At 38.9% G+C, this 17,164-nt stretch overlaps 1 protein-coding gene across 1 annotated transcript in view; it reads right to left on the bottom strand.

Moving 5' to 3' along the window:
* Positions 1–275: 275 nt before the first annotated feature.
* The window catches only part of adhfe1 (alcohol dehydrogenase iron containing 1), a 50,524-nt gene continuing 33,635 nt past the window's right edge, over positions 276–17,164 (bottom strand). Inside the window, exons 14-15 of the mRNA XM_039754596.1 lie at positions 16,643–16,772; positions 276–9,109 (exon numbers count right to left, since the gene is read on the bottom strand). Of these exons, the coding sequence (XP_039610530.1) occupies positions 16,689–16,772 (84 nt within the window). The 3' untranslated portion in view covers positions 276–9,109; positions 16,643–16,688. The remainder of the gene's footprint in view (positions 9,110–16,642; positions 16,773–17,164) is intronic.

The following is a 17,164-nucleotide window of genomic DNA, read 5'->3' as shown; positions in this document are numbered from 1 at the left end:
GGTGCAAGGGCAAGAATCTTAAAGTCAATAAAGTACTTAAGTAGGAGCCAGCAACGTTTAGAGTACTGAAGGTGTAATGTGACTATGACTATTGAGTTTGGCTCAATAAGTGTGCAGCAGAATTTTAAACTTATTGCAGCTTGTTTACAAGTTTAGCCAGGATACGGGAAATTAAGCCATTTCAATAGTCTAGCGCTGAAGTGACAAATGCATGAATTAGTGTCTCAGCCACAGAGTAGGAACGTGAGGGTCGGAGTCTTGAATGTTTATGAAGGTTATAAAAGGCCGTAGCATTAACGTGAGACTGAAAAGACAGAATGCTGTCTAAAGCAACACCAAGGCTCTTGACTTGAGGGCTTAAAGCAGTGAGTCACAGACCCCTTTAAGAATCTGATGAAACCTATGGACTCCCTCCCCCAAAAATATTCACATAAACACAACTTTGCATGCAATCAATATAATGTATTTTGTCGAGATTTGATTGTTTCATACATATATGACATACACAACGTATTATTAAACTTAGTAAACAATCTAAAAGAACACTCTTTTTTAATGCAAAAGGTAATAGTCACTCATTATAATTATGAAATACAATCCTCTCGTGCAAATTAAAACAGATCTACTAATATTACGTTTTCTACCACCATTACTACTACATCTACTCTTTCATTATCTACTTTATTTCAATGAGAAGGTTGTTCTTGATGGCCATGAATAAGAATATGAAAATGTGGAGTGGTCTTCAACAAGGTGACATGCATATCATCTTTGACATCCAGTCTATTTCGACTTTTCGTTTTGAGAGAAACAAGTGCTGAAAACCCTGATTCACAAAGGCATGTAGTAGCTGTATAGCTCTATACTGGGCTGTATAGTGAATATACAGTAAATGTTCATTTTTATCTGACCCTCATGGGCCCCCTGAAACCCAGCCATGGACTCCCTAGAGGTCCACAGACCTCAGGTTAAGAACCCCTGTTTGCTCTAAATGAGGTACTATCGATGCAGATGTTAACAGTTCCATATTTTGGAAGGGCAGCTTCAGAGTCCACAAGGAGAAATTGAGACTTGCTGCTATTAACCTTGAGCAGATGGCACACCATCCAACTTTAATACAATGATGGCAGCTAACCAAAGAGGAGAGAGAACAGACCTGAGACGGTGTGGTAGAATTTTAAAACTGGATGTCATCAGCTTAACAAAGAAACCGAATACTGTGATGGTGCATAATAGGACAAGGGGGAGGAGGTAAGTGATTAAGGCAAGGGGCAAGGGACTGGACCCTGTGGCACTCCATGGGTAACAGGTAAATTGTGAGAGATTCAGTTATTCACTTCAATAACTGCATTGCATGTATTAGTTAAATAAGACAAAAATCATGAACGAACAGCACCAGTTATACCCAATGAAGACAGCTGTTCCAGTAACACCGTGTGAGAAATAGTGTCAAACGCCAAACCTGAGGGGCTTGTAGGTCATCTTAGGAAAATATCACGTTCAGAGCACATGGCTCTGCAGAGTCTGATCAGTGTGACGCTGGAGCCTTCATTGTGTGCCAGTGCTTTTCTTCATACAGTCAATGCCTGCTTTTCCTGTACAATTGAAAAGTGACAGGCCCTCGTGTGCAATCAGCAGATTACACCTCTGCATGCAGTTAATTAATGAAGTGTGAAAAGGGCCACCTGCTCCTTTACAGGGTCTGCCCCATACTTGGCACAACATGTGGTGGTGTGACGTTCACTTTAGGGATTGACATGCACTTCAGAAAACAGCGTCTGTAAAAAGTATTCGCTCCTATGAAAGTTTTCCTATTTTCTTGTTATACAACATCGAATCATAGTTAACTTTTTTCACACTGATCAACAAAAAAAGACTTTAATGCCAAAGTGAAAACAGAGCTCTGCAAAGTGGTCTAAATTAGTTATAAACGTATAATACAAAACAAGTATCCAGCCCCTATAATATGACACACCATCAGTGCAATCAACTGGTTTTACAAGTCACATTATTAGTTAAATGGAGATCTTTCTCTAAATATACATGCACACGTTTTATTCCATTACATTGATGTTAATGCCCACCCTAACACAAATGAGTACAAGGAAGGAACAAGGACTGAAGAGGACGTCCATCACAGTCATTCATAAGATTAGATTGTTATCCTATTTAAATCAATTCTAGGTCTTAAGGGGTGACTGATCCCAAAGTCTATACCAGTGGCTGCAAGATGGGCATGAATCCTGACACGGCCCTGAAGCACTGCAGGACCCCCACTCAGGTGTAGAGTTGTAAATGAGCTCATGTCTCTAAGATATGGGAGGAATAGCACAGCACCCATAGTGCAGGCTTGAGGAAAAGGTTCATACTTCATAAGAGCGAATGGATTGGGACCTGAACTCTATACTGTAGTTGTTTTTTTTTTTGTTAGCAGCAAAGACCACTGCGTCAATTTACATTTTTCTCATAGACCCCATTAATTCTTCTATTCATATTCAAACCTAGTTATTGTGATATTGTGGGGTTTGCAAGTCTGTAAAAACAGTCCATGTGATACTGGAAGCAATTCAAGAAGCAACTATAGAGGGTAAGACAGTCCTTCAAAAATTCACACCAACTCATGCAGGGTCTTCTGAACCATATGGTGCACGACGGATGGACAACAACAGAGACCAGGATGGACTCTGGAGCTCTGAGACAGCAGGGCAAGCGTTTCTGCCACTTAATGTAAAACTAGTTTTCATTTACCTCATTCACTAATTATGTCTTTCTGTTAATCAGTTAATGATTTGCATGTCGAAGCATCTAATATTTAAATATTTTTTTAAAATTTTATTCTATAAAAAAATGACACTCTAAAGGCAAACATATTCTTGTTTTTTTCAACCAAGATAAATTTTGTTTGATTGAACCCAGGTTCATGGAGCTGCCCCCTCAATATTATTTGACATCTCCCTGTCAGTGGTGCAGTCAGAGATAATTAAAGCTTCACTCCTGGCCATTGTCAAAATGAAATGCGCCCACCATGACCCACAGGCACCTGCATGTGTGTGTTAAACAGCACGGAGGGTGTCGCTGACTGACCAGTCATGTGGGAAGAACAGTCGTGCCTAATAATGTGGCCTCAGTGGTTATCTGCGGTCTTTTGTATCTTGACTGGGCCAGCTTGTTATAAAGAGTACACATGATAAGAAGAACTTAAATCCCAGAATACGGAGAAGGTCATGCTACCTAAAAGTTACCAAGATACCATTTTAATATGAGAAATTTTTTTTTGTATGTAGCCAGTACATTTAAATGCTTATTCATACTTGTTTTTAGTAGTAAAATATCAAATGAAAACAATAAATGGGAAATTAAAGGAATACTCCATCCATAAATGATATAAATATGTTACTTACCTCATCTGTGTTGTAGTGATAGCCGTAAAACATTTTTAACCTCAGATTTTCATGGAGAATGAAGAATAACATTTAATGATATAATTGAAGATAATGGTGACCAATGCTGTACAACAGCAAATTACGTGGAAAACATCCATGAGGGAAAAAACAAAACATTTCCTGGAGCATAATCCGCATGTCAGTTATAATATGGCTGACACATTTATACAAGACGACTTCCAACATTTGAGGTACAGTTAGTTACATTTCTCTTTCTAATTGCACAGGCAAGTGAGGTGACTTGTTCAGAGTCGCACAGCGTCAGTAGCAGGATTAGACCCCTACATCCCAAACATTTAAAGTCTAAACCACTATGCCACGCTCCCTGCACTAATTGTCAGCTCATTTCTTCATAACGTGCAAAACACACGCATTTTCTGTTCAGATATTGATAAATAAATGCATAAGGATTTAAAGGCTTTTGGAAAAATTAGCGTGCTTTATAAACGGGAAATGCAGTTCACAATTGGACTGAGCTTTTCAAATGAAGACAGGGCTTTTGTCCAATGAAAGACGGGGATTGGCTAATATTTGGACCAATGAGTGAGGCGTTGAGTCAGATTTTATTTTTGTTTGTCCAATGAATGAGGCGGATTGTCAGTTCAGAACCTCGTGCAGCGTTCGTCAAACACCAGAGCTGAGAAGTCAGACAAGTAGTACACAAAACTGTAAAACAGGTGGGACCGCAAACAGAGATCCACAAAGACATTAGTTGAAGTTAAATTTGATAGACAAACACAAATTGTTGAAAATTGGACAAATGAACCTTTCAAATGATGTGTACTGGCAACAGCATGATTCGCTGAAGTCCTGCCCTAGCAACATGATTCGCTGAAGTCGAATTTGATTGACATTTATCCTGCCGGCCCAAATCGGCCCTTTATGTTTCCGGGCTGCTACAATACCCTTCTACAGCTGCCGTGTTCTCACTATGCAAGTGGTAAAGTAAACGTGGATGCTCACCAGAAAGCTGCCGTTTTAGCAACAAACACTAACAGTTATTAGTCCGGATCAAAGAAGAAACTGATGAGCAAGAAAGGTGCAAAAAGTATGTTGTCATGTTTTAAAAATATTTTAATGCTTTTGACCACAATAACAAGTACTATTTCTGCTTGGAAGCTGCAATTATAAAAGTGCACAAAGCAAAAACTGAATGCAGTGTACGAACAGTAATGTGTATGAAACTAACATCGGTTAGTCTGTTACTGTTCGTTCTGCTAGTGAAAACACGTTTACCTTCCCAATATTATGTATTACAGATTGAGGTGATTCACTTGAAGTAAACTCTCCCAATTAATAAATGTATAAAGCATTATTGTAATTAACTGTTTGCGGTATATGTTGCAATTTTGGCTTGACATCATAATCGGACGTTTAAGAGACCAGGCCCGAGTTTGCGAGTAGGAATTCCAAGTTAATTTTTTTTCAGTTTTCCAAGTCGGGAGTTACAAGTTTTGAGTTTTACTCGAATACAGAATTATTCAAATGTGATTTACATTTCCCCTTTATAAATGTGCTGATTTTTACAAAGACATTTACATTCAGAGACATTGAGATAGTAATGCACTTATTTTGCATTTTGTAAGCAAATGACTACTAAATGACATGTAGATTATCTGACATGAGTAACGTGAGTCCCCATGGACGTTTTTCATATCGTTTGTCACCACTGGGTTGTATAGAAACTTTTTCATCTTCAATCTCCAAGAAAATTTGGGATTACATTTTTTTCTCTGTCAGGACTACAAAACACACTGGTTAAGTAACATATAAAAACTGTAATTTTTGAGTGAAGTATTCCTTTAATGTAAATGGAGGTTGTAACCAGGCTATGCAACAACCAACAGAATACAGACAAGCTATGGCTGACCCAGAAATTGCTGTCACTCTCTATATGTTTTTAAGTCCATGGATCCATCTGTTAATTTCCATAACTGATTTATGAGTTTCAATCTTCTGATTTGGGGGTGGGGGGGGGTCTGCCCTTTGGGCACAGTGAGGAGAGTGTTTGCTCTAAATGATATTACATGACAATAGTAGCTGAGTAACCCCCTTTCAGTCATCTCATCTTGAATTGAATCTTGCCTGTCTCTAAGTGGGATGCAACTTTAACAGAATACATATTTGGGGTTTACTACAGTAGTTTAAGTATTGCTTAAGTTTTACTCCAAGAGTAATATGTTGATATTTGTATCTTTAACAAGCTCCACTGATCAGTAGTGAACAGACAGAATCCAGCTCCCCAGATGTGACATGACATTATTAAACCCACTCGATCCAATTCAGGGTTGTGGGGCGCAGGAGTCTCTCCTGGCAGCATTAAGGCCAATGCATAACCAGCCCTGGCTAAGGCCTCAGTCCATCCCAGGGGCTCACTGACCCACGCAGCCACGTGGAGTCAGTTTAGTAAATGAATAAAACACTTACTGCACATCTTTGGGATTTGGGAGGAAACAACCCTACACAGATATGAGGAGAACATGCAGACTCCACACAGGCTGGCATTATGGGTTATACATCCAGGACAGTGAAATCACCAGACAGAAATGCAGCCTACTCCTCAAACACGCAAATGTCAATCGTGCATTTGAATTCTGAGGCATTCAGACCATTTATGTGGCCTTTGTCCTGCACGTTGCAGTGCACCTCTTGTCACACTAACAGTTCCATGTGGTTTATTATCGGTTATTTGTTAATTCAGGGCAGAAAGCAGATAGAATGAACCTGTGACACGTGTACCAGATTAGTGGGATGAAAGCTGCTCATCGTGAACAACAACTGCCTGTTACAAAACAAGTAGGTTATGGTGACATTTTTTTTGTAGATTTTGTCTAAGATAACACTTAGACAAGCCTGGTGTCTCGCATGAAGACAACCCAAAGGCTGAGAAGCCGGATTACAAACCAAGAGGCTTAAGGATCAGATCATGAAAACCTGACTTCAGTGAGACTGTCTGCTACTCCTCCCTGAATAAATAGATTGCAGAATTATCAACAGAGCATTAATGTTCTTCTTGGAACCGACTGCCTACAGTGCTGTAGACTGGACTGCCTAAGAAACTAACAAAAGTGACAAGATGTTGGGAGAATTGAAAAAACAAACCCTTATTAATTGTGATAGCTGTTAAATAATTAGGCCCAAGTAATCCTGAACTGGATTAGCTAGATCAGAATCAGAATAAGGAACTCTTCACATAAAACAAAAGTAAAACTCTTGCAGAGTGCAAAGCCATAAGGATAAAAAGCCTTCACAAACAGAAATCTGACTTTCTGCTCGTTACAATGGAGGAGGCACTCTGAAGAAGGCCCCCAAAACTCAGAGGTCATTCCTCCTGCCAGCATGCAATTTGTTTTGTGTGTGTGTCTGGTCCATTTGCATTTAGCGCGTTCTTTCTTCCAAAAATGCCAAAGTGATTTCCAATTAATTATGTCACAGGGTAAGGATCAGCCTCGAGAAGTTGATGCATTAGAGGGTTTGGAATCCTCTGGTGGGATGTTGAAACAGATGGGGGTCTCATTATGTTTAAAAGACTTTTTACGCTCTCTCTTTGGGCTCAATGAAACAGCGTCTTTCAAAAGAGCACAGAAATGTGAAGGTTCTGATTTACATACCGAAAATATGGCAGACTGAGAAGCGAGTAAAATGGAAAACAGAATGATTTATGCTTGCATTACTTATTATTCTGTGATTTAAAATTAAATGTATATCTACTCACATTTTAAATTTAAATCATATATATTTTAAATAGATTGCAATGATAGATGAAACACATTTGCAATTCTTGCGAGTGTTTGTGGGAGTTGTTGTTTGCTAGATGTAAGAGCCAATCTTAGAAAGTTAATGTTAAATTCATTTAAGTGTTTGCTTCATTTCATTAGAATATCAGTTTCACATAGCTCTTTAGATTATGGTATAGTCTTTTAGCCCCTGCAAGTTAACATGAAATAGAACTTTCTTTGCTATATCTGTAAAACTGAGTGTTAATTATAATAGCCAGATAGGACATAAGTCACTCTGCTAGCATGGACTGTTAGGTACGTTTGCAAATAGGAGCTTGGCATCGAGTTCTCTGACCGTGCGTAACGTTCTGGACACAATGCGACTCTATGACCAAACTTAGAGAGAAATGAAACAGGATAAATATGCTTTCGATAGATAGATAGATAGATAGATAGATAGATAGATAGATAGATAGATAGATAGATAGATAGATAGATAGATAGATTAAACAGCTATCTAACTGGCCTAATACTCAGTACCTAAAGGGGACTAACTAGCATGTTTGATCTTGAGATCACAACCTGTTTCTGTTTTGTCTCCTGAGGCCTCATTGATAAAACTTTATGTGGATTCATGCATAGAAATATGTGCATTCCAAATAAACAGGTGAATATCAATTGATGTAAGGCACTAGCTAGTGGTTAAATGGGAAGCCACTATTACCTGGCACATATTTATGAAATCAGACACATACGTTTTCCCACCTAAGACCCAAAATTCCCAAAATTAATTTATAATTTATTTTGCCCTTTCTGTCATTTTTCTTTTACTGTTGGTGTAAATACTTACAGTCCCCAACATTCCATTAGTAAATCAATGAATTTTAAAAATGTACAACACTCCACACCTTATTATCTATCTATATAAAACAATAGGGCTGCAGTGTCCAATGAACAAAGACAATAAAATGCACAAATAACGAGGGACATAAAGGCTAGGATGTCCAATGAACAGTTTGGCTAATCTGCAGAATTCTGGGAGTGCAGGGATGCCAGCATATCCAAGGAAAATCCCCTCAGACCCAAGGAGAAGGTACAAACTCCTTACTGACAGAGAGTAAAATGGGAATTGAAGTGAAGTCCTTGGAGCTGGGAGGCAGACACGCTAACTGCTGTGCCACTGTGCTGTCCCTTAGTTTTGTTGGGATGTTCTAAAGAGCAACAGACAGTAACAGAAAAGAGTCAGGTGTACACATAACAAGCTTTCACATGTTTAACTTTGAATTGTGAAGCAGTAAGGGAAACAATTTGCCAGGCAGACCCAAGTAATTCATAGTAAATTAAACCAACTGGAACATAAGTGGTGATTGCATCAGTATTTTAAAGAAACTCCACCTAGTTCTGAACAAACTCGCTTTTCTTTCACTTTCTACACAGCAAAATCTCCACTGTTAAATTACCATGTACAGTTTTTCCATTAACACACTTAAAAGTCTTAATTTAATACTGACGACTTTGCATTTAATATTCATTATTTGTTATGTTACAGAAGCCAAATGTGCAGAAAAAAGAAAATCAAAATGTTCTAAATTGATATTTGCATGATGTCTAGTTTTACGCTCTCATGTACAATCAGATTCTCATCTTCACCACATAAATTGATGGTTTTCTTAGTCCACTGTGCTGTTTTAGTGTTAGTGAAAATTAGCAAGGTGGCACATTTGTCTTGTCTCACATCTCCAGAGTGCTTGGTGTGGTGTTTACATGTTCTTCTTGTGCCCACATGACCTCACCTTCTGAAGATGTGCAGGTTAGATTCACTTGAGTGTGTACTTGTGTGCAGGAGTGTGCCCTGCCATGGACTGCTTACTTCCTGTCTTGTGCCCAGTGCTGCCGAAATTGGCTCCTGCCCTGTGATTCTGTACTGCAGAAAATTGAATAAGTATACTGAAAAACAAAAGAATAAAGATTACAGAGCTTATTCGACAAAATAGGAAAACAGCTTAAAAGGTGAAAAGGAAAAGCCAATGACAAGAATAAACACAAGAGAAGATCATGGCATAAATGTAAAGAGACAAGTCAAACGAAATGGGTGCTGGGAGGAGAAAAACTGCGTTTAACTCACTCAGTGTATAATTCATGATAATGGACATTACACTATATGGCCAAGCGTCTGTGGAGCCTGCTCCAAATGATTGGGTTCTGGTTTTTCAGCTGCACCTACAGTATTGTTAACAGGTACATAAAGTCAATCACACAGCCATCCAATCTCCACTAAGAAACACTGGCAGTACAATGGGTTGTAGTAAAGAGCTCTGGGACTGTCATAGGATGCCATCTTTATTACAAGTCAGTATGTAACATTTCTGCTTGGTTAGGTCAGCCATAGTCAAATGCAAGAGCGGAGTTTGGGGGTGGCAAGTGGGGCGACTTCCACAGTTTTGAGGATTTGTCAAGTTATATTCTCTATTTATATTTTGACAAAGTCCACGTATTATCTTGCAAAAACGTAGCTGAACACTGTAATGGGAAAATCTGGTGCATGTTAATATTATTTTTATTAAATTCGTGCGCAAGTTTATACAGTCCACACATACCGGTAACAGTGTTTGACGTAACTGGCTCCACGTGGGTTTGGTCAGTCCTAGGCCCCGCACAACCCTAAGGCTGCCTCTGGTCAAATTTAAGTGATTTTATTGTAAAGTGGATGCACTGAGGAGCAACAACAGCTCAGCCACAAAGTTGAGGACCACACAACCTCACAATGCGGCACAACCAAGCACTAAAGCGCATTGCGTGTAAAAATTGCCTATTGTGTGTTGCATCACTCACAACAGAATTCCAAACTACCTCTGAAAGCAACATCAGCACCAGGGCTGTGCATCTGGAGCATCATGAAATGGGTTTCTATAGGCAAATGACTGCACACAAGCCTAAGATCACCATGCACGATGCAAAGAGTCAGATGGAATGGGGTAAAGCATGGCACTATTGGACTGGATCAGTGGAAATGTGTCCTCTGGAATGATGACTCACACTTCAATATTTAGTAATCTAATGGATGAATCTGGGTTTGTTGGGTGCCGGGAGAAGTTTTTGTGGCAGGCACCTTGGTTCCAGTGAAGGGTACTGTTAATGCTACAGCACGCAAAATACGTTAGACATTCAGGAAAGGCCCTTTTCTGTTCCAGCATGACTGTGGTCCCGTCCATAAAGATATTGGAAGAACTCAACTGGCCTCCCAAAACCCTGACCTCGAACCTATTGGACACCTTTGGGATGAACTGGAGCACCGACTTCATCGAGCCAGGACTTCTCATCCAATATCAGTACCAGACCTTAAAAATGTCTGAATGGGCACAAATTCCCACGTGACACCAAACAAAAACTTGTGGAAAATCTTCCCAGAAGAGTGGAGGCTGCATGAGTGTGGCCGGTAATGGACTTGTGACTTGTCTGGGGTTCATTATTTCGAATGCTGCTGTGATAGGTGGAGGCACTCAGTAATCCTGAATCAGATTTAATGGTTTAGAGAATTTTATATATAATAACATACATTTTCAAAATGATAAGATAATTTAGGTTGTTTTAGGTAGCCCTTTCCATATAATCGCATTTATAGTTATATGCAAAATAACTCTGAAGTAGTAATGAAGAAATAATTGGTGAATGCAGATGTGATATTGACTGTAAATGACATTTATTTTGATCGATTTGATCGACTATTCATTAACCAGTAGGATCTTCAGAATTTAACACATTAATCCCAAGTGTGCATGCTAATAGAGAACCATAAAATAGGAACAGAAGACACCATTGAATTCTTATGAATGTAAAGTTCACACATGGACAGCCTTTGGCAAGATGAGCTTAATTGTTTCGAAGAGAGAACTTAGGTTAAGGAGTGTGATCTCAAGGGGAACTGGTGGGAAAAAGATAAAATCAGAAAAATGTGTCCACAACGATGAGGCCAAACTAGGCCTTGGACTCACCGAGTTTACTAAGTAGCTTGAGAAACGTCATGAGGCTTTGATAATAACTGTTTTTTGAACTCTGCCTAGCTTTTAGATCTGTATCCCGCTGATATGATATTACAACGTTTTTATGTCTTTTTGCTCTTAGTTGGTTTTACCACTTGTATCATGACTAGGATTAGCAAATCAAACCAGAAGAATAGGCAAGTTAACAGTGAAGGTGCCCAATAACTACACACAAGTCAGCCTCACAATAAGGCGAAGAAGAACAGGAACATACAAAAGTCCATCATTAGTATGCCATACATTTCTCTGTATGTCCTGTCAGGATATCCATTCCTCTAGAAAAACAAAATTGCCTCCAATAAAACCCTTAGTTCCTGCTGGTAGTTTCATGAAATATTGTATACTGAAATATGGTACACAGAAATATAAAATGTAGCAGAGTTAAAAATTTGCTTTCTGCACAAAAATGATGGCCCCTTTGACAATATAATCTCAGTCCTCCACATCTAGACCTGTTCACAGGTTGTAACATGTTCACTGAATTGAAGAGGACGATCAGGGTTTCCAGTTGTACAACACTGGGCAGCAAATAAGGATACGACCTGAGGATGAACACCAGATGAGGTAAAAACTTGACAAACACCTTTAAGATTCAACAAGAAGCATACAACACTAGATGAAGAGCGCTGCACCAGAATAAACTGAGAATGGACACTGAGCTCCTTCACGGACTCGAGTGAACACTTCACACAGGCATTTCAAATTAGCAGATTATTTATCCGTTGCATCCAGAACTTGCACTCACTCTTTTAAATAAGAGAGTTGTACTTTAATGGACTTTGGCTGAACTTTAAACAGGCCATCTTCTGTTAATAGGTCATTCATGAACTTGATTTATAATGAAGGCACTGCTGGTAAATAGTGAAGATTTAGCTCATTTTATATAGGCATGTTTGAGAAAAACAATTGAGCATATAATATACATGTTGTAGATAATACCTAAATATTCAAAAATATGCAGAAAACAGCCTAATAAAACAGCCATCATTTCAAATTTCTATACATCTGAAAGCTGAAGTACATACATAGGGCAGTTTGGACTGCCACTAATAAGGGGTGCTGGGCTTCAATGTAATTGTTGAGGCCCAGGAGTTTATTACAACCCCAATTCCAAAAAAGTTGGCATGCTGTGTAAAATTTAAATAAAAACAATGCAGTGATTAGCAAATCTCATAAACCTATATTTTATTCACCAATAGAACACAGAAAACAAATCAAATGTTTAAACTGAGAAAACTTACCATTTTAAGAAAAGATTAAGGTCATTTTGAGTTTGATGGCAGCAATACGTCTCCAAAAAGTTAGGCCAGGGCCATGTTGAACATTGTGTAGAATCCCCTCTTCTTTTAACAACTGTCTGTAAACGTCTGAGAACTGAGAAGACCAATTTCTGGACTTTTGGGAGAGGAATGTTGTCCCATTCTTGTCTGATGTAAGATTCTAGCTGCCCAACAGTCCTGGGTCATCTTTGTCATATTTTTCGTTTCATGATGAGCTAAATGTTTCCAGTAATTGAAAGGTCTGGATGCAGGCAGGCCAGATCAGCACCTGGACTCTTCTACTATGAAGCCATTCTGTTGTAATAGATGCATGTATACGGTTTAACATTGTCCTGCTGAAATATGCAAAGCCTTCCCTGAAAAAGACTGGGTGAGGATGGGAGTATATGTTGCTCTAAAACCTGCATATACCTTTCAGCATTGATGGTGACTTTCCAGATGTGCAAGCTGCCAATTTCATGCACTAATGCACCCACATAACATCAGAGATCTGATGCTGATAACAAGCCGGATGGTCCGTCTTCTCTTTAGTCCAGAGGAGATGGCATCCATGTTTTCCAAAAACAATTTCAAATTTTGATTTGTCTGACCACAGAACAGTTTTCCACTCAGTCCATTTTAAGCGAGCGTTGGCCCAAAGAAGATGGCAGTGTTTCTGGATCATGTTCACATATGGCCTCTTCTTTGCTTGATAGAGCTTTAACCTAAATTTATGGATGGCACAGCCAGCTGTGTTCATGGACAGTGATTTCTGGAAGTGTTCCTGAGCCCATGCAGTGGTATCTATGACAGAATCAGGCCAGTTTTTAATGCGGTGCCGCTTCAATGATCATGGGTATCCAGTATTGATTTCCAGCTTTGTCCCTTGCATACAGAGATTTTTCCAGATCCTCAGAATCTTTTGATATTATGTACGGTGGATGATTTGATATTCAAAGTCTTTGCAGTTTTATGTTGAGGAACATTATTCTGAAATTGTTCCACAATTGGTAGACACAGTTTTTTGCAGATTGCTCAACCTCTACCCATCTTTACTTTTGCAAAATGTTCCTCCAGCTGTTTCTTTTTAGCACCTCTTACTTTCCAGCCTTTTTTGTCCTTTCCCAACTTTTCTGAGACGTCAATTTCAAAATGAGCTAATTACTTTTCATGTCTGACCTTCAACATGTGATGTTTTCTATGTTCTATTGTGAATAAAATTTGGCTTTATGAGATTTGTGAATCACTCATTCTTTTTGTTATTTACATTTTACACAGCATCCCAACTCTTTTGGAACTGGGGTTGTATTCCTAGGATTTAAGTATGGCTGGAATACTTATAAGAACAATAAAGTGTAGGTAGGGAGTCCACTAAGCTGTTAGGTCACAGGAAGAAAAGCCAGTTAACTAATGCATGGCTCCCTGCCCTCCATTACACTACACAGAAAACGTGGCTGGGGTGGAGTGAGGGGCCACCTGAGAAGGTGGAGATCCAGGATTGCAAGGGTTCCACTTGTGGGAGTTGAGCCAGATGGCCTCAAGGAATTTCCTAGGGCACTGGAGAGGACTTCACCAAGATAAATTTGGGGTCAGGAGGCAGGGTTGACAAGCACTCGACTGGGGTTCAGTACATCAGGAAATTTATGTAGGGTTATGGTGTACAAAGCAGTAGAAAACCATTATAATAAAGTTGGATTGAGTCAGGCCCAGTGAGCAGCCCAGCTTTGGTTTTCATGGTATTTTTCAATCTGGGGTGGTGCAGTGGTAGTGCTGTTCCCTCATAGTAAGGAAATCAGGGATTTCCCTACATGGAGTTTGCATGTTCTCCCCATGTCCCCATGAGTTTTCTTCCTCTCGGATTCCAAATACATGTACATTAGGTGGGTGGGCGATGCTAAATTGGCACTAGTGTGGTGGCTTCACCCTATCCAGGGGTTGTCCCTGCCTTTTGCCTGGTGATTGCTGGGATAGGCTCCGGCTCCCCTGTTCAGACTAGAGCAAGTTTAGAAAATGGATTTTTTAGTCCCAAATGTGATATCCCCTTGCTGGTGATTTTATTTGTGTCAACAGGACTTTTTGTACATCTTGGTTTTATTTTGTGGGTGACATAAACATGAGGTTCCCCTTCAGCCCCTTCATGTAGGTATATATACTGTATGTTACCATATTGTAATAGTAGTGGCAGTAGTACTGTCATATTTACAGGTTACAGTGCAATTCTTACTTATATTTCTACCTGACATGTAATATATTGCTTCTCTTTGGCACCACGATAAACAAGAAGTGATAGTGATGATACTATCATCCCTTTATCTTATTCAAGAAATCTTGACATTTTTGGTTCCTTGAATTATTTTGCTTACAAAAAGTAAGCTTAATAATTAAAATACACAATTTGCCTTTAAAGTGATGACATGAAAGACAATTTCATGTCCCTTCATAAATTAACTATGTAATATAATTGCTTATAAATCTGTAACACGAGAGACCCTTCACTGTATGAAGCTAAATAAGGATTGCTCATTTAAAGTATTTGTGCTACAGCTACAGGTTCATTCAGTCTGCTGCCTGGTTGTAGTCCATGTCAGGATGCTACAATAGGCGCTTGGCTTTTTTTGAGCATTCCTCTTGCAGCATGTGGATGTGAATGTCAGAGGTACCATTCATACTAAAACATCTCCAGATGATGGTGCATGAGTGCTCATGAGTGAACCAAATGATGTTCAGGCACCTCGTCCAGGTTTGAGTCACACTTTATGCCCAGTGATTGACTCTTGGTCACTGCAAACTTGAAATGCATGAAATGGGTTTAGAAAATGGAAGAATTTAGGCCTGTGCAAAGATCATTTTTCCATTTATTACATACACTCGCTGAATAAGTTATTAGGAACACCCATACACCTGCTTATCCATGCAATTATCTAATCTGCCAATCACTTGGCAGCAGTGCAATGCAGAAAATCATGCAGATATAGGTCAAGGGCTTCAGTTGATGCTCACATTCAACACTAGAACAGGAAAAAATGTGATCTCAGCGATTTCAACTGTGTCATTATTGCTGCGGGCTGGTTTGAGTATTTCAGTAAATGCAGATCTCTTGAGATTCTCATGCACAACAGTCACTAGCCTTTACACAAAATAGTGGGAAAAACAAAAACATCTATTAGGCAGCAGTTCTGTGGACTGAAAGGCCTTATTGATGAAAGAGGAGAATGGCCTGGCTGGTTTGACCTGACAGAAAAACTCAGATAACCACTCTGCTCAATTGGGACGAGCAGAAAAGTATCTCATAATGCAAAACACATCGAACCTTGAGGCAGATGTGCTATAAAAGCAGAAGACAATGTCGGGTTCTACTCCTGCAAGGCAAGAACAGAAAGCTGAGGCTACAGTGAGCACAGGCTCACCAAAACTGAACAGCTCAATTGGAAGAATCCTAACTCCCCTATTGTAAGTCAGTGGGTCACTGATGTTATATATTATTTGAAAATGGAAAAAAAATTAAATTCTCACTTAGAGGATCTGTATAAAACTTTTTCAAAACCTGCTAGGATCGAATCAATAACATTTTAGAATAAGCATTTAAATTGAGGAAGCAGGTTATCTCCTCTCTTTTACTCATTTACTAATTTATCTATTGACTTATTTTTGCTAGCTTTAAGTTTTACTCTGCTGGCCTAGCTCTCTTTCTCAGGGTGGGGGTTGATTTGTTTTGAACCTTTTTTTGTAAAACTTACTTATTTTTATAGAATGCTATTTGATTATAATAAAATCAATAAAATAAAAAAGTCATCTCAAACTGGCTTCATGAATATGACAATACAGTGGCTCTCCCAGTCACCAGACCTCAATCTAATAGAAGAACTTTGGGATGTGGCAGAAAAGGAGAATCGCATGAATGTGCAGCTGACAAAATCTGCAGAACTGGTGTGAGGTAATCATGTCAACATGGACAGGAAATCTCACAGGAATGTTTCCCGCATGTTGTGGAATCCATGCCATGAAGAACTGAAGCTGTTTTGAGAGCAAAAGGAGACCCTGACCAGTATTAGCAGAGTGTAGAGTGTTCCCAACAATTTGCCAAGTAAGTGTATAATTTTAATCTAAATGACTTAAAAATCAAAAGTGCAACTAAACAAATGTGATCTTGAATAATCACACAATCACATAATACGTGTCACCTGTGCTTAATGATGTAATTAGTACGCCATGATTCCTATATTTCAATTAATAAATTTTCATGGATGCTTCAAATAAATTTGTGAGGTCTTCTTCTGTGTGAGGTCTTGGTGCCAGTTTAGTCACTCTTTCCTGCAAGACAAATAAAATGAATGTTGCTTTACTCATAATCAGATATAAAAGCACATACTGTATATGTGAATTAGATACTGGTACATGTTCACTTGTAATGGTGCTGCATGAAAAGCAATATTATAATCTAGAACAGTGTTTCCCAAACTCGGTCCTGGGAACCTCCTGTGGCTGCAGGTTTTTGTTCCAACCAGCTTCTGTTATTAATTGAACTCCTGAGCTAATTAAGTGTTATTTCCCAAGTTTGGTGTTTAGGGAACAATGCAGAAATGATAAAACTAAGTTTGGTAAAAAAAAAAAATATTAAAATGTACCAAGTGGTTATATGGAAATAATGTACTTTTTTCTTTTTAACAGTATTTTCATCTTGATTTTCATTCTACTTTTCAAGA

Source organism: Polypterus senegalus, chromosome 5 (genome assembly GCF_016835505.1).
Source record: "Polypterus senegalus isolate Bchr_013 chromosome 5, ASM1683550v1, whole genome shotgun sequence".
Lineage (NCBI taxonomy): Eukaryota > Metazoa > Chordata > Cladistia > Polypteriformes > Polypteridae > Polypterus > Polypterus senegalus.
Note: the sequence above shows the minus strand (reverse complement) of the source record. Positions and strands in the feature narration are given on the sequence as shown.